This window comes from Loxodonta africana, chromosome 13, assembly GCF_030014295.1.
Source record: "Loxodonta africana isolate mLoxAfr1 chromosome 13, mLoxAfr1.hap2, whole genome shotgun sequence".
Lineage (NCBI taxonomy): Eukaryota > Metazoa > Chordata > Mammalia > Proboscidea > Elephantidae > Loxodonta > Loxodonta africana.
In genome coordinates this window covers 13,046,064-13,066,804 of record NC_087354.1, presented here as the reverse complement: position 1 = coordinate 13,066,804, position 20,741 = coordinate 13,046,064, and the positions used below count along the sequence as shown (strand labels likewise).

Here is a 20,741-nt window from a genome sequence, read left to right as displayed (position 1 = left end):
TTGTCAAATGCTTTTTCTGCATATATGAAATTATGACAGGATTTTTCTAATTTATTCTATTAAGATGATAAATTCCATTGAACTGATTTTTGAATATTGTAATAACCTTACATCCCTAAGTCAACTACTACATGTTGCTGGGCTCAATTTGTTAATATTTTATAAAGAATTATTTTGTGTATATTCATAAGAGATATTGACCTGGAATTTTCTTTTCCTGTGATATCTTTGTCAGGTTTCTGTACTGGGGTTATGCTAGACTTAAAAACCGAATTGTTGAGTATCCTCTCCTCCTCTATTTTCTGACAGAATTTCTCTGAGATTGATATTATTTTTTCATTAAATATTTGATAGAATTTCTGACAGAATTTCTGTAAGATTGGTATTATTTCTTCATTAAATATTTGATAGACTTCACCAGTGAAGCCATCTGGGCCTGGAGTTTTTTTTTTTTTCTATAGTCACATTATTAATTACAAATTAAATTTCTTATTATATATAGAGTTATTCAGATTATTAATTTCTTCTTGCATCAGTTTTGTTGTGTTCTTTAAGGAATTTGTACATTCCCTCTAAGTTATTGACTTAATTCCTCTAAGTATTGGCATAAACTTAATTGTAATATTCCCATAGTATTCTTTCAATGGCTGTAGGATGGGTAGTCATAGCCTCTTTTTCATCCCCAATATTGGTAATTTATATTTTCTCCCTTTTTTCTTGATTGGTCTTTGCTTACCAATTTCTTTAATCTTTAAACAACAAGAAAAAAAAATTTTTTTTTTGCCATTTTCATTATGCCATTAAGCCCGTCCTGTGAATTCATTTCAGATATTGTACTTTTCAGAATATATTTCTCAGCTAAGATGCCCCATAACAAGTAGTCATTCACTATGATCATTTCCCTTATTTTTAAGTCTTTAAGTATGTTTCCATCAGGGCTTATATATTTACAATAGCTGTTTCAAAATCATTGCAAATTTGAACACCTGGGTCATCTCAAGGTCTGTTTCTATTGACTGATTTTTCTCTTAACTATAGGTCCAATTTCCCTGTTTCTTTACATGTGTAGTAGTCAGAAGTTACTATGCTTGTGTGGCAGTCCAGTCTGGTGTGGCTGCCAGCCAAACAGCAGACCTTGACAAGAAGCCCCCAGGTAAGTGTTAGAACTTACAGGGTTTCATGTTAAGAAGGTTCAGCATGAGGATGAAGAGTCATGATGAAAACTCTGCCCAAGGCTCTCAGAAAGGTTTGACTGACAGAGAAATTCTGGACGTTGTAGATGATCAGTTGTAGAGACTCTGGATTCTATTATCTTCCTCTGAAAAGTGTTGATTTTTGTTAAGTTCCTTGCGGATCACCTTGATTTTTGTGGAGACTTGGTTTTCGCACTTTGTTAGGGAAGGTCTGTTTTGGTTTTGCCTTTGGTCTTAGGATAAATTCTTAGTCCCGATACATAGTCTTTACTCCTAATGTGTACCCCGTTTGGGTTCAATGGAAAGTTCCAAGGTGTTTATAAAGCCCCTCTAACTTGGTGGAATTTTACCTCACAACTCTGACTCCTGTGCAATGGAAAGTAGCTGAAATCTTTGACTCACTTTTCAGTCTTCCAGCTATTGCTGTCAACTGGGATGTTTGGAGTTTTCATCATGCAAGTGCAGCTGAGGAGTCAATCGAGCCTGGGAAGGGAATTCATATGCAGATTTTGGGGTTACCCCCTCTGTATCCTTCTCCTTTCTGGGGTTCCCCTCCTCCACTTCCAGCTTCTCTGGCAACTCTGAACTCTATCCTCTGTTACCTCAAGCCAATATTACTAGAATTTTCTGCTTGAGTTCTAACCACCCGGTGTCCTGTGGCTTGGAGAGTACCCTCCGGGGAAAAGTGTATAAACAATATGCATTTCATCCAATGCCTTTCCCTTCTTTCAAGGGCCAACTCCCCTCCAGTTTCTGATTTTGGTTGGTACCTTCAAATAGGCTTTTTCTTTGTTGTGGGCTTTTTCCTTACTTTGCCCAGAGTATCTAATCTGTGGGGATGTTAGTCTGATACAAGCTACTCCATCACTACTGGAACTGGGACTCATCTGAATACTATGCATTTTGAAAAAATGCTTTTGCTGTTTCTATATTAAAATGTATATTTCTGGAATCTTAAAAAAACAACCTTTTAAAAAGCGGAGCAAGATTTAAAAGGTAACCTAGTTATGAAATCAATAGTTCTCCTGCAACTCTTAAAGCACCCTGTTCAAAAAACCCCATTCAAGGGGCTGACATTTCCTGGTAGTCTGTGGATGCTGTGAGTTGAGGCTCTTAAATATCCCCGACAAGGAGATGCACTGTATTTTTTTCCCCCAAGACAGAGACTTTGGAAAAGGCTCCTCTGGTGTGAATTTTGGATCTGCTGTTTTTTAGCTCTGTGACCTTGGGCATGTTACTTAAGCCCTCTGCGCTTCAATTTCTCATCTGTCAACTGGGGATGAGAACACTGATCCCACAGGGATTGAGGGAGCAGTAGAGGAAGTAACATATATAAAGTGCCTGGCACTTAGTAACGCTTCCATAAATATTAAGTTTATGATTCAAAAAGGAAGCATTCCAGGCCTGTGACTTATTCTTTGGGGTAAGGGAAGTAAGGTTCTCATTCTTAATGCTGGTATCTGTTTGTTTTCACCTAAAAACTGCATGTCCCAGGCTGTCTTTATAGAAATATTTAACCTGAGCCGTTATTTTTTTCTTGGCAAATAACCCAGCCTAGAGGCTACAGAAGTGACGGGAAGCTAACATTGGCTGCACACCAGGATCTACCAGGCCCTGGGTGGGCGGGTCACAGAGGTGAGCGAGCTTGGTCAAGTCGGCTGTGGTGGGTCAGCCAGGAAACCAGCAGACTGTGACAAGAGGCCCCCAGCTGGGACCCTGTAGGGCCAAATGGGAAGGGGCTTGGGAAGGGGTAGGGAGGCGTGACAAAATCTCTGCCTAAGGCACCCAGAAAGGCTTCATTGCCGCAGACTCTGCAAGTTTGCCAGAGAAGAGGGGGTGGGCATTCCAGGCAAAGGATGACACATGGGCCAGGACATGGCGTTTTGAGAAGGATTTCCTGGTTTCTTCTGCAACGGGGTTTGAGGGCTGTGTGATGGGGGCAGGGGGATTACTGAGCACAGATCAGTGTGGTTGGAAATCACGTGGGGGCTGGGTAAAGCAGAGCCTTCGGGCAGTCAGATCAAGAAGTCTGAGCTTGAGCTGTGCAGGGTCTAAGAAGGGAGTTAAGATTTGTTGTCTTAGAAAGAAGACTTTGATGGCTGAGGAGACCAGGGGAGTGGGAGATTCAGGACATGCCCCTGTAAATTCAGCTTGGTCAGGAGATGGTGGGGTGGGAGGAGGGGCCAGTTGGTGACACTACTCAGGAGGGACTGGTGGGGTTTGGTTACTCACCGGATGTGGGTCTGGAAGGAGTCTGTAGGTGGGTGACGGGGTAGGATTGACACCATAAAGGAAACGGAGTGGTGGGAGGAGAACCAGGTTCTGTCAGTGCTCCCGTCAGTCTGTGAAGTAACCTAACTGTCCCCATCTTGTGTCAGTCTGTGAAGTAACCTAACTGTCCCCATCTCACAGAGGCAGACACTGAGCTCTGGCACAGGTAACGTGTCCAGGGTCACACAGCTGCCAGCAGACTCCATGGGACCCACAGGATCGTCTGTGGGACGCTGTGCTTGTAAACCAAGCTCCAAAAAAAGGCCAAATTTGTAGCATTTGCCACTTTCTGTGGTGTAAATGCTCCCACGATGGCTAATTTCAAGTACCAATATGACATCACTGAATGTGGAGTTGGGAAGACAAGGCATGTACTAGCTGGCTCTAGTACACCCGATTCGAACCCAGCTCTGCTGGGGCCTGAAGTACATTCTCCTTCCATGGTGCCAAACCAAGCACTTCACGACTAACCCAGTTCGTTGTGTTTTTATCCATTGCCCGTCACCCAAACACGCATGGGTCTGTATTACCACGGAGTGATGTATAAATGGGACAAAGGGTAACATCTAACAGAAGGTAGAATACAAGGTAACACACTCAGCTGATAACCAAAAGGTGAGAGGTTCAAGTCCACTCAGAGGTGCCTTGGGAGAAAGGCCTTTCAATCTCCTTCAGAAAAGTCAGCCACTGAAAACCCTACAGAGCCGAGTTCTACCCTGACAGACATGTGGTTGCCATGTGTCGGAGCTGACTCAATGTTAACTGGCAGTGTAGAGCTGCTATCCTCCTCACCCCCACTCTTGGGCCCTGCTCTTTCGGGTCATTCTTCTGGAGCCAGAGTTCAAGTGGACTTTTTGCTGAGAGCACACAGAAAGACTCAAGCTCACCGCTGTCCCTCGTTTTAATACTCGCTGAAGGAGCTGCGGCTTGGCAACCCCACCCCCCCCATTAGCATTAACAGATACCTGCTCACCATTCAGAACCCAAACACAGCAATTTTTTCTCCCAAGTAGGAATTGCCTTTCTGATGTCACAATCTGCAAATGAATTCAATTTGCACAGCATCTGTCTTCAAATTTGGCAGCTCTTCACTCTCTCAGGCAATTCCGTTTTAAGGCACTGGGCAGCATTTTAGGCCCAAACCTACGAAAGCCCATATGCATCACATTTTCTCCTAAATCTTGTGGTTTGTAGATATTTTTTGTCTAACTCAGGACTGCTATGGAGGCAGAGGAAAGGCGCACACACGAATCCAGGAATCTGGCACGAGCAGTGTCTCCTCGGAGCACTTGTGTGGGTGAGGAAGGGACAGGGCATTTGGGAGGATAAACTCACTCCCAAAGGACAGGGCTGCTGGCCGTGGCAGTGACTCAGGAAAAAGGCTACGGAGCCTGGCCCACAACAGCGGGTCCAGGGGGCTGACTGGAGGGTCCCAGAATTGGGTGAGAGGTTCAGGCCAAGCATCCCCCTAGCTCCAGGTAGCCCCGACAGCAGAGACCCAGCTTCTGGGTAGACCTAGCTGTCAAGGCTGCCCGGCGACTCCCTGCAGACCCGTGGGAAGCCAGCCAGGGCTGGACAGGGCCTTCCTATGCAGCTGAGCTGGTGCAGGACAAATGTCACACCCTCCTGAGGCGGCAGCCCCCCCAGTGACTGCCCTGACCATCCACTTTATAGAAGCTGGGCCTTGGCAAGGGTTTGCTTAGCAGGCACAGAAGAAAGACCCATCCCAAATCTAACTGTAAAGAAGGCCCACAAACCATAGTCCAAACCACTCATTACCCAGTGATGGAGTTTGACCCGCCTCCGGCCATTAGCCTGCCCCAAGCCTTGGAAAACAGCCCTTAAGGTACCATGAAGCAGTGGGGGGGGGGGGGGGGGGGGAGGTCAGTGGTAGAGTTCCTGCTTTCCATGCAGGAGACCCTGGCTGGATTCCCAACCAGTGCATCCCAAGAACAGCCACCACCCATCTGTCAGTGGAGGCTGTGTGTTGCTATGATGCTGGACAGGTGCCAACAGAGTTTCCAGACCAAGACAGACTAGGAAGAAAGGCCTGCTGATCTTTTTTAATATCACATAGGTCACAACCATCCAATCGCCAGCTGATCATGGGGATGGCACAGGACTGGGTAGTATTTCCTTCTTTTGTGCATGGGGTCTTCATGAGTTGGGGGTTGGTTGATTTGACAGTAGCTAACTTTTTTTTTTAACAGTAACAACAAAAGTACAATTAAGTTGAGCTCTCTTTGAACCAAAGGCCCTCTCAGAAATTCACAGCTCAGTGATGAGACAGGTCTCCTATGGCCCTTTTTTTGCCTGAGCTTTACTCCCACAGAAGCCAAATACAATGAATAATAGTTAATATTTATATATGCTATAATGGTATGGTAAAATATTTATCTAATCTTGCCTAGAGCACAGGTAAGTGGCCAGTAATTTCATCTTTAAATACAGAAATTCATTCAAATCTGTTTTCAAATGTTCACTTTTCCCACCGATAACACAGAATGACTTCTGGCTCCACAGAGGGACCCCGTGCCCCAGTCACATCTGCACCTCTTCCAGTAGCCTGCCACCCTTGCCAAGTCTGGAAGGAGTGGCTCTTATCTCGGGCTGGCCACTTCCGCTCCTCACTCCTCCTTCTGGGCTCCCAGGATGGACCTCTGTGGCTTGGGAAGGAGGTGGACGTCATTCCCCAACAGACCTTCTGTCTGGAGCTTGCCTCTTGTCACTCCCTGAGTCACCAATAAATCTGCCTTGGTTCTCACTTCGAAGTGACTCAAGTTTTTCAGTAAAAGGGTTGAATTTCTGCAGTTGCCATTTTCACAGGCTGATGTAACCGAAATCCTGTGTGCAATATTCCCATAGCATTACTGGAAGGCCATTTAGTTAAGCTTTATTTTTAAAGGTTTTATTGGAATTGTTTGTAGGTACAAAACGTAGACCGAGTAAAATACCAGATGATTTAGTGCTATGGCAGAAATAGCTCAACACCAAAGTCCCTCAGCCCTATTAGCAGATGACCCACTTCTGGAAATCTACCTGATAATCCAAAGTACAAAAAGGGCTTCGTGCAAAAGATGCTCACTGTGACATTATTCCAGCTGGAACACGATGGCCACTGGAGAGGAGCTGTGTTAGAGGTGAGGGTAAACAATCAGTGTTTTGAGTGGAAGGAAAAACAAAGCAGGTGCCAAATGGCATGTACACCTTTACATTAAGCTCTAATAAGGTACTGGGGGTCTTTTCCTTTCCCCTTCTCTACTTTCCAATATGCATAATTTTGTATTATGGTTACATTGTTATTTGCAATGGAAAAAATAGAAATCTGTAAAATTCCCTGATGCTTCCTCCACAAATGTGGTCACTGGAGTGATTTTTAGACAGTCCGTTTCTAGCATCAGCCCTCACGGTATGCAGGTGTCTGGAGGGGCTGAGTGAGGCTCCCCTTCCAGTCACATAACTAGAAATAAGCTTTTGCCTAAAGAAAACTTAATTGAGAATTCAGGACTCTAAAGGCCACTTTGAGGTTTAGCTAGAAATGTTTTCTGTAACGGGACTGTCTATACAGCAGCAAGCTAGGTATTCATTCAGGCACCAGCCACTGGGTTTGGCAAGGAGGGTGATGAGCTCATCAGAGAGAGAAGGGGCAGCCCAGACACACCCTGACTTGATCGCCTGATGGACTGCTTCACGGCAAGAAACGCATTAAAGATCCATTAGCTCGGGTTTTAGCAGCCTCCAGAGCTTGGCTAACTGGCATTATTAAATGACTTGGTCACTGACTATATTTTCTTATTAAAAATCAGTCAGGCATAACCGACAACTCTTACCATTTTAAAGGAAGTGTAGCTGGAATGTTCTTTAAAGGACAAAATTTTTTTTTTGTTTTAGTAAGAAACGAAGACTTACATAACTGAAATATAATTCATTGTAAGTTAAATGCATTAAAAAAAAATCTGACAACAGGCAATGGAGCGACTTAATTGCACTGATAACAAGATAACCAAAAAAACCCAAACCCGTTGCCGTCCAGTCGGTTCTGACTCATAGCAACCCAAGAGGACAGAGTAGAACTGCCCCACAGGGTTTCCAAGGAGTGGCTGGTAGATTCGAACTGCTGACCTTTTGGTTAGCAGCCAATCTCTTAACCACTGCATCACCAGGGCTCCAATAAAAGATAGCCCTATGGATTTTGGCTGAAGGTCTTACAGCCCCACCACTACCACATCCTTGCAAAATAAAACAAAACCCTTTAGCTTAGCAAAAATAACATTTTTTTTTTTTCTTACTGCAAGCCATACAAAATGGGTTACTGTAACCTGACCCATGCACTTATAACAAACTAAACTAAGCAGATTTGGTCTGAGCAGCGTTTTCCTTGGAGCAGAAAAGAAGGGGGATGCCTTTCGAGGGGCTGCAGGCAAGGTGGCGGCCCGTGCAGCCACCTTAGCTGGGAGACCCCCCTGGAGCTGGCCTCCCCAATCACTGGCAGCACTAAGCTCCTTTGCAGCAGAGATTACAGCAGTAATGCAGCCTAATCCCCAGGACGGGCGTCGGTGCGGGTGCAGGAGGGCCAGGCTGCATGCTCTCGGTGACAGGAAAGCCACAAGAGGAGATGTTGGAAGAAGCCTGGGGCCTGGACAGAGTCCGCAGCTACGGCCAACAGTCCACAGGTGGCCAAGCAGCCCAGCTGATGCTTTTCTGATGCCTTTCTCTGAGGATGGGCCGCAAAGGCAAGAGCCCAGCACCTGGGAAACGCCTCTGAAACACAGCCTTTTCCTCATCCTAACCACTGTCCTCAAGAGACGAGTGCGGTGACTGTGCTGACACCTCAGTGAACAGAGTAATAAAAGGAGGTGGCTAAGGAGAATAGCCGAGCCGACAGGCCATCTGTCCAAGGGCAAAGGGCTGAGGCACGATGTGGCTGTTTAGCTCAGTGTCACTGGGGTGAGTAGCCCAGTACCCTAGCAAGTGGGCAAATGAGTGTTCAGAAGCTGTTAAGAAGTCTATCAGCAATGCCACCTGCATCTGCTGTCTGGGGACAAGAAGCCGCGTGTCAACGCCTGGCTGAGTCAGGGGGCTGGGCTTTGAGGGATCTATCGGATAGGTTGTGGCAAGAGGGCTGGACAGGAAGGAGGCTCAGACTGACCGTGGACCGAGCTCAAGAACTTGACCATATACACTCTAGCGAGGGAGGCGTTATCTGATCATATAATTACTAAAACGTGGTGCCTCCACAAGGAAGGGCACAGGATGCTGTTAGAGTGGACGGTGGTGTGGTGGGGGGGGGGGCGGGGCTGCCGTGTGTGGCCTGGCGGGGGAGGGAGGAGAACCTGGGGAAGAACAGGTCCCAGAAAGGGAAATGCCATCTGTTTCTAGCCCACCCTTCGGCTCTCAGCACTGAGCAAAAGGGAATGGTTGCCCTGGGTCCCGGGGCCTGCCTACTTTGCAGCTAAGAGGGACTGTCACAGACTTGCATTGCCTGACACAGGCCTCATCCCCAAACCCACTAGTCTTGGAACGACACAGCCCTGGATAAGAGTCCTGGAAAAACAGCTCTGAGTTCCGGAAGTGGGGTGCAGATTACTGCTGCCCACCTGTGTCCTCTGCCACAGAGACAGGCTCTCCTGATCCCACCCTCGGGGCAGGGCTCTGCATGTCTGCCCACCCGCCCTTCCTAATGCCACTCCACCAGGTCATCCCAGAGCAGCCAGTGCTGACACGCTGCACCCTAGTGAGGCCGGCACAGGTGCGCGAGGCTCTCCTGGCTCCCCGTGAAGGCCCAAGCCAGCACGGTGTTCCCACTTCTTATAAACAAACAAAGATATACAAGCTTGTCTTGTCTATTCACCTACCTCCCCCAGGATATCAAACACCTGAGAGCCTCTGTGGGAGAGCCCTGTGGGCTGAACCACTGAAGGGAGACCTTTCATTCCTTCGAGCATTGTAATCTCTCCCCTTTTCAACCATCTTCACACAGGACTCTTAACTCTTCCATCTTGTTAACATGGAGTATATCTGGTTTGTGGAGTTATGGGCCATTTCATTTTTCTTAATACTTTTCTGTATTTGAAGTAATGCATGTTAAGAAAAAGTAGCAAGTAACAAGTGAAACAAAAAAAGTTTTAACAACAAAAAAACTTGGTTGCTGTCAAGCCGATTCCAACGCATGGTGACCCCACACGTAGCACTGTGCTCCATAGCATTTTCAATGGCTGATTTTCCGTAAGTAGACTCCCAGACCTTTCTTCCAAGGTCCCTCTGGGTGGGTTTGAACCACCGACCTTTAGGTTAGTTGCTGAACCCTTAACCCTTCTCACCACCCAGGGACCAGTTTAAGGGAAAAGGGATTATTTTCAGGCCATGAGTGGAAGGCACAAGGGATCATGTCCAATAAATGAGGGGCTCGGGCCTTGGGTGGGTGTGGGGAAGGCGGGAAGGCATCCATCAGGGAGGGCGGTGGCCCGAGGCGCACAGGTGGGGAACCAAGCAGCGCAGCTCAGGGGGTATAGGTCCAGTTGCTTCACAGACACAACTGCCCAATACGCCGGGACACCACCAGGAACAAGGGAGCCAGTCCGGCCCTCAAGGGGCTCCCGTCTATAATCTAGTGACGGAGGCGTCACCCCATCACGTGATGACTACAACTGTGGTACCTCCTCGGGACGGGCACAGGTCGGTGTTAGAGTGGACGGCGGGTGGTGGGTGGGGGAGGGCTGCCATGGTCTGGGGGGCTGGGAAACAACCTTCCGGCTGTGGTCCTACAACGCGAGTCTGGTTAGCCATCCAAGCAGTACGGGAGGGAGTTCAAGGAACCACTTGCAGAGGCCCGAGGCCAGTGGGGGAACTGCCTCCTCCCTCCTCTATAAACCACAGCCCAGTGCGGCTGCAGGTTCCCTGAGGGGCGGGGAGGTGGCTGACAACGGCTGAGGCCAGGCTGCGGGGGGCCTGGGAGCCCAGTCTCAGGGCAGGGAAGCCCCTCGAGCTAGAAGTGGTCCTGGCAGCTGGATCACATCCCCCACACACACCCACCGTCCACTCGGATACCATCCTATATGCCCTTTCTTGTGGAGGTCCCACCCAAGATGGGCTGGAGGGAGAGAGGACCCTGGAGGCCACCAGGCACAGGAGGTCAGGGACTGAAGGGATCCCACAGCTACTGTGGAGCCGGAGCCTTGAAGAGGGGCCGGAGCGGCTTCCACAAACATGAGCTCGGTTATCAGGAGAGGAACAGACTTCCGCAGGAGCGGGGGCAGGGAAGGAAATGGTGAGCGTTAACTGTAACCAAGATGCTGGACAGACACCTCAGCTTGATGAAGCAATCACTCACGCTCTTCCCCAAATTCTGACTGCTATTACAATAAATAGGGGAGAATTTAAATCACTTTGTCATCGAGATGTATATTATGTCCTTCTTTACTGAAGAATAAAAATGTGCTCTTTCCCAAGGAAAACTAAACACTCCCCCAAAGTAAAGGGCAATTAGGCTGAATTACAGCAATTCTTACTGGGAGCACAATGTCATTATCCTGGGACCTAACTGCCATTACACTGTAAATACCTCTCCCAGGAGTTTAGTTCTCGTCCACGAAAGCTCACTACCCTGGCATCAAAGATCTGACTTTGACCATTAGGTTATATAGCAACTGTGTGCAGTTCACCGTGCAGCTAGACCCAAGCTAAGCCCTGTGAAGGTCAGTGCGTGCAGCACCCTGAGGGCACTGATTAAAATGCAGATTCTGACTGATCCAGTGGGTCTCACCGGGCCCTGGAAGGTGGCTGGTATCAAGTGTTCTGGAAGGTCTTTGGACCTAGCTGGAAAACTACTGCTCTAGAGAATTCGGAGCCAACAAGCCAAGGGGGAACGACCAAAGTCAACTTCGCACTAGGAAAAAAGAGGAAGAGGCACTTAGCTTCATCCCACCCCCAAACTGCGGGTCACATAAACATTTCCCTCAAGTCATGTGAGAAACTTTATGAATCAGCATTTAAGTTTTTTACTCCCCGAATGTGACACAATTCTTGAGCTAAAACAGGAATAATGAGACGAAATGTTTTGGAAAAGTACAATAGAAAAATACTGTTCACTGGTTTATTTTTCCAAAGGAGCAACAGGCTATTTACAAATAAGCAGATCTCCAATGGTGTATAGTAAAATGGCGATTCTATCACTGTTTGAAATCTAAATGAAAAAAAATTTATTAAGGCACATTTTATCTACGAGTTTAAAACAAAGTACTTGGGGGTCATGACAGATTCATTTTACTCTTGTCCCCCAAAACATGTGAGCACCAGAATTGTCAAAGAACACTTAATATTTAGTAAAACAGTAAGGAATGTAAAAATTAAGGGGGGGGGGGGCAATCATTTTCAAAAAGAAATCTTTGGAGATCAGTTTACTGCAAACCAAACATACTAAACAGTGAGTCACACTCCTGATACACATAAATACTAATAACTAACAGGTATTCGAAAATGGCAGAGCGCTACGCAATGGATATTAAATAAATTAAAGGTAGTTCAGAGAGAAAGGATAAAACAAAACAGTAATTAAAGAATGAAATAACCATCTCCACCAACATAACACAGACAGGATGAAGTGAACAAAATCAGATAACGTCTTCCCCCCAATGTTTTCATTAGGGTGCTTTGTTGTTTTTAAGTTTACATACATTAATTAGACTTATTACAATAATTCTGTGCCATTCTAAATATGAATATTTTACCCTTTAAAAAGAAGGGTCAGGAAGAGAGAAAAACACTAAATAAATCCTTCTGGAAATTGAATACCGGGTCCATTTAGGCCAAACAAATGACGCCGGGAACGGCCATCGACTGACCGCACAGCACCTTCCTCGCTCCCCTAGCTTTCCCAAGGACACGGCCACATTAAGCACAGTTTGGGGGAAATCATCAACTTTGCAAAGCCCTCCTGAAGGTGATGATACAACTATTACCTCATCGCCTTATTTTACGACTGGAACATCAAATGGCTTTTTTAAAAAATAAAAACCGTTGTAAAAAAGACAAAAGGTAGAATCTGTGCAGTGTTAACAGTCACGACAGAACATTTAGGAGAGTTACAGTGTTTTGTTACAATAATACTTTGCAGGAATGTTCACGTTTTCTGCCATAGAATCGTAGCAAAGGGGTTTGAGTGGGAATGTAAAAAAAAAGTTTGTTCATCGGGTACATTTCAAGTCGTAAGTAAGCAGGCCTGCTACGTAACGTTCAGCAAGAAGGTGTGTTCAAAGGCAAACACTGATCACATTTTTGTTCAAAAAGCTCAATCTTAAAGGAGTCCTTTGTAAGAAAACCACCTGTAAAATATATCCTTGTGTGGACTTCAAAAACGGGTCATACAAAAAATTTCTGAAAAATAAATTAGATAATTAAAAATGTCTTTTTCCAGCAGAGCTGGACGCTAGGCTGTCCTCACTGAGCCGTTATTATTGCTGCTTTTACTGTAACTTGGATCATTTTTCTCTAGCCACATTTCAGCCAGCTGCTGTGTGGACCCATATGTTGAGGCTTTGGACCCCAAGCACATTTTGTACTGCCTGGGGTCAAGATTGGGATCACAAAAGACAGGATGGTGGATGTGAACCACTCCTACTTCTTGGCTTCGAAACGTCTTCAAACCTGCCTGAACCACTTTGTTGAAAAGGTCCACATCCTCAAGCCCCCAGCCCTGGATGGAAACGTCAAAGCCGCCCACTCGGACAAGGTCGCCCTTATAAATACATGTAATGCCAAACCCATAGTTTCTCCAGAAGCCAGTTTTTTGAGTAAAGGCAAAATGGTTGTCACTGGGAACTTTCCCACTATAAACAATCTTTGGATCGTACTGGCTAAAGATGATTGGGAAGTATATTTGTTGGCCCAGAACTGTATTTGCTCGGCATCGTTGAAGGAATTCTGTGGTAAATACGAGGTCAACATCACAGAAGAAGAGCAAAGATTCATTATTAAACTGGGAAGATCCTACTTCAAGGGCTAGGGCTCTTGAAAATTCTCCAGACACAGGCAGGATCTGCATGTCAGCCTTGGGATACTTAACGCGATAATCTCTCATCAGTTCAACTTGTTTAGCCTTGTCAGGGTTGGAGTCTGAATTGAAAAGCAGAATAACAAGCTTGACATTCTGATTTGGAATGAGACATGTCTTTTCAAAGTTTCCCATGAATCTTGAAAACATATCAAAGCGTCCAGACAAAGGAATCAATATGTTTATCTTCTTCTCCTTGGGCTCTTTGTGCTCATTTCTCGATCCAGGGAGCTGAAATGGAACAAGCTTCTTCAGGGAATTTGACAGAAAGGATAAGGACCCAGATTCTTGGTTAATTTTGTTGGCCAGTTCCTTTGCGTCCAGCTCCTCGTGCTCCACAAACTGGATCTTGCTGAAAGTCTGCTGTAAATAGGCATGCCTCCTCACAGGGACTGTCATCTTCTTCCCTTTGTGCTTCTTATACAGAAGCAGCAGGTCTAGGATGTACTCGGCCCCGTACATGGGATTAACCCGGCGGTAGCCATACTGTATCTCCTTGAAGTCGATGATGCGTCCCCTGGTCTTGGCGTTGGCGTTGATCATTTCCATGACTTGCATGACGATGTCGTCCAAGGCTTCTCTCTGCGCAGAGTCCATTCCTCTTCGAGGGGGCTGACCATCCACAGCTGAATACAAGTATTTTCCAGTAAGAAACTCCCATTCCAAAATCTCCTCTCGCTGGTGAGGCTGAAACCTCATAAAAGAAGGAGGAATTCCTAGCTGGAGATCTTCTTTGTGAACCTCGGTGTTACTGTACTTGCTCATCAGGACAATTTCTCGGTGGAGCTGTATTGTGCGATGACGAAGCTCCGCTATTTTGCGACTGAGCATGTAGCTGTGAAGTCTGTACTGGTAGGGTGGGTTTTTGTTGGGGTGTAATGTGATGGCTCGGTGAATCTTACTGTTATGCAGATCTCTGATGTAGCCCTTTTTGTTTTGTTCATAATTCTCATAAAAAAGTTGCTGCATCTGTTAAGAAAACAAAAAGATTACCATTTTAGTATGATGTGACTGAATGTTCCTCTATTCTTATATTTCCTTATGTGCCTGCATATGTTAAAAATATAGAGAAATATTAGACATCTAAGGGATCCACAGCACACAGAAGGCCAGATAAAGCCAAATGACAGCAGTCCAATGAGGTTAGAAGATTTACAAACAGCCTAAGGGAACAAAGCAAAACGAACACTGCCGTCAAATCCATTCCGATTCACAGTGACCCTCTAGAGGCAGAGTACAACTGCCCAAAGGATTTCCAAGGAGCGGCTGGTGGATTCAAACTGTCAACCTTTTGGTTAACGGCCAAGCTCTTAACCACTGCACCACTAGGGCTCCTCAACGAATAGGACTTCATCAATAACCAGGGTTGACTACTACAAATCTGCAGGCAAAATGGAATTATGAAAAAGTTTTCCCATAAAGACAGACAGTAAACCTGAGACATTGCACCGAGCCTGTGAGAGAGGCCAAGTGTCATGGTTCCCTACTTGAAGACCGGCACCTTGCAGCTATCTGGAATAGCAGAGTCTGCAGGGCCCTTCGGTAGGAGTAAGCTGCATTCCCACGGAGCCAAAAGGAGAACTCCGGGATGAGGCCAGAGCACTGTCCTAGGGAGCTTCAGAGAAGGAAAACCAACCACAGGCACAGAGGCAAGGTAGTGGGGGCACGCACACTTTAAAAGCACTCTGGATGCCTGCTGGCTCTCCCTGGGCTCCGTGCACCACAGCAGATCCACTGTGCTGGGCAGTGTCTCTCCGGCAGCAGCACAGAGCTGGCGCAGGACTCAGGACTGCAGAGGCTCCTTATTTCCACTAGACTTGGCCGCTGCTCTTGGAACACACATTTTGGAGGTACATAAACTTGAGGTCCACCAGCCAAAATGCTCTCTTAACTTAGGAAGGGAATATACTAAATTCCTCAGAATATTTGAAAAATGAGGTTTACAAAGTGCACTGCAATGATGGATAAAATTTTGTGAAAAATATTTACTAAAAGTAACATTTGAGGTAGGTATCTGATAAATTGGTCCTGTTTCTGTCATTTGTGGGTCACATCTTTGTTAAATACCAACTTTGATAAGAGTGGCTGTGGCTTTGGACTGATTAGTTTATTTGCCTTTGGACAGCTGCATTTCTGAGCCATTTGCAATGGTCATACAAATAGAAAATACAGATTAGCATTTTTAAGTCCCATTTTCTTCTTCTATATAATACTATATGCTACCAATTAACAGAAACAGTAAGAGTAAAAAGGAGGCAAATACTGCCAAAGAATGGCTTGAAGGAAAAACGGGTGTGGCCTCTGATGCCTGCGAGGGTCTGTGCCGGGGCTGTACGCACCGTGGTGAGCTCAGGCATTCTCCTGGAACCATGGGTCTGACCTTCTGATAAACGTCAGCCAGCATCGGTCCCCCTCCGTTTGGACACCGGTGGGGTCTGTTCTTAGATTAGGAATGAGAATGGATTACAGCACCCTCAGAACTGGGAATACTGAAAACTACTCTCCATCCAGAATTCTGTTCTTGGCTGAACCAGTCACGGAGGAGGAAGAGAAGTGAGGAGAGGTGTTGTCAGATATTCAAGGACTCCAACTGATCTCGCATTCCTTCCTCCCCAGGAAGCTGTGGGATGATGTGCCCCTACCCCCTAAAATGAGGGAACACATCTGGAAGGAAGGTGACATAGGATCCTGGAAATGGGGGCTCCAACACAGAAGGAAGGAAAGGTGAGCCCCAGAAGACGAGCTCTGCCAGTGGGCTGAGGGGGCCGTTACTGCACATAACAAGGTGCGCAGCAGACAGCTGATGAGTTAAGAGAGTAGAGTCTTTAACCACAGAAAGTTATCAAGAAGTGGTTGAATGGCTTCACTGCAGAACAAAGCACTGGTAAGGGCTGGCCACAAGATACGTGGTACGTAACACAGGAACAAGCCTAGGTCCCTCTGACCAGGGTATATTTAAACATGAAAATCAGCAGGGCATTTTGAAGGAAAAGATAAACCCCTCCAGACAAACGATGTAGTTGTCATTTGCTTTTACTCCCTAGAAGCCCAAATACATGAGCACACACTTTCTTCTTGGCTATCAGAACCCCACACACTGCGGCGGGGGGGCCTCCAGTGGCAGCTCTGAGTGGATGGTGTTCTTTGCCTAACTAATTCCTTCTTCCGTACCTGCAAGGACGCCGTGTCCCCAAACATTTTCAGGAATACATTTATCAACATATTTTAGAGGCTGTCTCTAGCCATTCATTTCACACTGACTGAGGTCCAGGCAAGCTTTATCAGAAATGCAGAGCGTGCTCAAGGCATAAACATGAAGAAAAAATTACTGAGTAACACGCTTGCGGAAGCCTTAAAATCCGTGAACCATTACAGACTGAGAATTTTTGTTGTAGGTACCTTCTGGCTAAACTCCAAAAGTTTGACTGAAGGGAATGTTATGCTGTGCTCAATTTTTCTTTTTTTAAATAAAGAGGAAATCTGTTGCAAGGCCAAAGTCTGTGTGTGTATGTGCTGGGGTGGGGAGCCCTGGAGAAAGTGAACTTAAAGTCAAGCGTATGTCCAGTCTGGCTGGTAGCCCTAACAGACCGGACCTACTTAGTGCACTCACTAATACTGTTACGATACGGAAGGAACGGGTGTGAACTTATACAAAGAAGCCACTCACATGACAGACTGGTGGGCACACATACCTGTACTGATTTTTAAGAAAAATCTAAATAAGTATCAGTCAAACGGCTCCCGTTCTTAGTGAGGCGAGCGCTGGCTTCAGTGACAGGCGAGGAGACCGTCTGACATGGAGGACAGTGTACCTCCACGTTCAGGGCACTGATGGGGACACTGAGGCCCCACCCAAACCTGCTGCCAGCGGCACCTTGTAGTCAGTTAACACACTCCTCAACTTTTCTATCAACCCTTATTGAAAATGGCTTTGGTGTAGAAGCTGGGAACCATCTACTCTCAATGCGGTGCGGTGGGAGATGAAGAAGAAGAAATCAAATATACTCTTCAAATTTCAGGGAGAAACTTTTTGAGAGAAATGTGTTACAATTCCCTTTTGAAATTAAGAACAGAGAATATAAAGTATAATTCAAAGCAAAATTTCGGTCAGCTATTAAGGCCAGGTCTGGGGAAAATCTGGACAGCATGAAGGAAATGGAGGCAGAAGGAAAGTAACAAGAAGTGAAGGCTGGGCATCTGACCCTGGTCCTCAGACTCTGTCCTCACCCCATCGCCTGGCCTCCGGCGCCCAGCACCCCAAACCCCCAGGGCCAGCCCCCTAGATCTGACTAAGCAATCAGTAGCCCTCCTGAGTGCCTTCTACCCTTTCCGCTGTAATCCCACGTGAGCCATCTTTCCCACCAATCACATTAAGCCATCACAGGGCTTTTGGATCCAGTTTCGCCTCTGCAGCATTTCAGACATCCGGATTTGATTTTGGAGTCCCTTGTAAAGTTCTCCTCAAATCATCTTTTTTCTTTGTTTGTGTTTACCTTGACAAATTTCCAGTTTCTCTGCTGATATCTGGGTTATATTCCCTATTATCTTTCTTTAAAGATGTCTGGATGCATTTAAGAAGGCATGTGCAGGTGAAATGAAATTGAACCATTTTGTTCTTAAGCAATTCAGTGAGAAAGGCTGGAACATTAAGCTGAATACCTATACCTTCTATCCATTTCCCCCCTTCCTTCCTTTTATGGCTAATTCACTGCTTACCACATCGTACCCACGAAACAGGTAAGCTGCCCTCCTATCAACAAATTCATTCAATTTCCTGGAGTCAATGGAACTGAGGTCCTCAAATCCTTAAGAGGTATAATCACATGACTAAATCGTGTAGCAATTTCCTGGTAATAGAAATAAAACTACTATTCCTCTGGAAGAAAGTTTAGAGTACAACAATTTAAAGAATAAAGCCTAAGAAACGAGACTGTATGGACACATTTATTGCTTTTACACTACTGATGAGTTGTAAGACCTTGGACAAAACCCATAAACCAAATCCACGGCCATCGAGTCATTTCTGACTCACAGCCAACCTACAGGACAGGGCAGAACTGCCCCCATAGGGTTTCCAAGGAGCGCCTGGTAGATCTGAAGTGCCAGCCTTTTGGTTACAGCGGTAGCACTTAACCACCATGCCACCAGGGTTTCCGACCTTGGACAAGTCACTTAAATTCATTGGGTCTCGAGTTTTCTCTATGAAATGACTGTATTATACCGGAGGTTCTTTCAAGGTTGAAATATTCTACAATCTTATGTGACCACTTTAGAACCAGCCACAGGTACTCTAAAGTCATGAAGTGATGTTATTCTACCCACCCACTCCTGAGGTGGCTGGAGTTACAGCACTGGAGTGTTACCTGATCCTACCTTCACTGAGTACAACTGTATGGGGGCACCGAGGGATAGTAACACATCCTTATTAACTGTTTCCATCCTAGCAAAACAAGCCTCCAATTCTGCTATAAAATAAGAAGCGCTAGGAATATGAGGTTCCTGACAGCTCATTTTAGTAACTCCAGAGGTAACAAATGTGCATTGACTTTCTCATGAAGAAAAATATTTCAAATAGTACTAAGTTTAGATTTAAGAGGATTTTGTTTTTATCATGTAGTTTAATAATCTACAATTTGGCCCATTTATTTAGAAGAATATTATAAAATGGAGTGTTAAAAGGCACTGCAGAAGGGAACACAAGTAAATGCGTAGGACTATTTTACAGTCATAGGGCTAGTCTTTGCTAAACAGAAACTCGCTGCAGAAAAACTTGTTAAGAGGCCTACAGCAGTGTCTATCAAATTTAATTTCCAGTGTCTATCAAACAGCTCTTGCCCGTTGTTCTAAATGTACCCTCCATTATCTCTGACTCTGGACAAGCCTCTTCCCTTACCGTAAACTGTTTCAGGACTCTGAATCATACTATATTCAGTCTGAGAGGGGCTAATACCAAGGTCATGCTATTCCCAGGAACTTCTAAGCCCAGCTGGAAACAACCATCATCTTACCCCCATTTAATCTCCAGTTAACAAATACTGTATCCGGTCTTCATTAGCAACTGGGCATCCTGTCGCCTGCAGTGAAAGCCGACTCCTCATTAAATCACGGTTTTTCCCTTAATTGTTTACATCCCCTTCCTTCATTAAAGACACATTTCAGCCACATCAATAGACTATCACTGCTCTGGACTGACGGCTATTTCTAATTTTAATTTAGGAAGTGTTTCAATTCATTGCAGAGATTGGTTTTTATCCTTTTGTCCTGAAAACTGGTCAAAAGACAATATGGGGTGTCTAAATGTCAACAGGAATCCCTGGCTGGTGCAAACGATTAACGTGCTAGGCTGCTAACCAAAAGATCAGAGGTTTGAGTTCACCCAGAGGTACCTTGGAAGAAATGCCTGGTGATCTACTTCTGAAAAATCAGCCATTGGAAACCCTATGGAGCTCACCTCTACTCTGACACACATGGGGTCACCGTGAGTCACAGTCAACTCAACAGCACCTGTTTTTGTATTTTGAATTCAGGAGACCATAACTGATGATAGTTTCAACAGCCAGTCACAGGTCTTTAAATATTTAAATTAACACTGTCGTACGGATGAGGTTTCCAGCTAATTCACTGTCCAAGGTAAGACCTTGAAAGAGGGTCTGTTACTAATTAGGCCAAGATGACCGGCATAAACCGGGACTGTCTCAGGTTCTCAGCACCTATTGTTACCCATACGACAGTATTAAGGCTCTCCTGATTAGTTTTCATGCAATCTTCATGCCATTCAGTTCAAGGATTAGACACGTTGTATTGCAAAGACTCCATTCAAAAAAGAAAAATTTTCATGGGAATTAAACTGGAATTCTAGTGGTAAAAGGTGAGAACTGTATGACAGTCCCTTGACCAGTCAGTGTCAAATTCTGAAATCTAAACAGTTTTTGTATCCGTAAGTCAATTCTATTTCAAAAAAAACTGAGAGGTGGCACAGCCGATTATTGTAGTTGCTGTCAATAAGTTATACACCTCTAGAAAGTTGACTGGCAAAGTTGTGTGACAGATATATTTACAACAACAACAGTAACAAAGTGGCTGCCGAGGCTGCTTATGCACAGCTGAACACCTCATGGGGTTTGGTTCCTTGGTTTGGAGATTTAGGGTCATGCTTTCATGGGACATTCTAGTTAACTGGCCTAATGACGTGTTGAGTGCGCTTCTGTTCTACTGCCAAGTTAGCTGGG

General features: G+C 45.5%; 1 protein-coding gene across 1 annotated transcript in view; it reads right to left on the bottom strand.

The window, feature by feature from the left end:
* Positions 1–412: 412 nt before the first annotated feature.
* Positions 413–20,741, bottom strand: part of CHSY1 (chondroitin sulfate synthase 1) — a 91,008-nt gene continuing 70,679 nt past the window's right edge. The window contains exon 3 of the mRNA XM_003413911.4: positions 413–14,481. Coding sequence (XP_003413959.1) covers positions 12,889–14,481 — 1,593 coding nt within the window. The 3' untranslated portion in view covers positions 413–12,888. The remainder of the gene's footprint in view (positions 14,482–20,741) is intronic.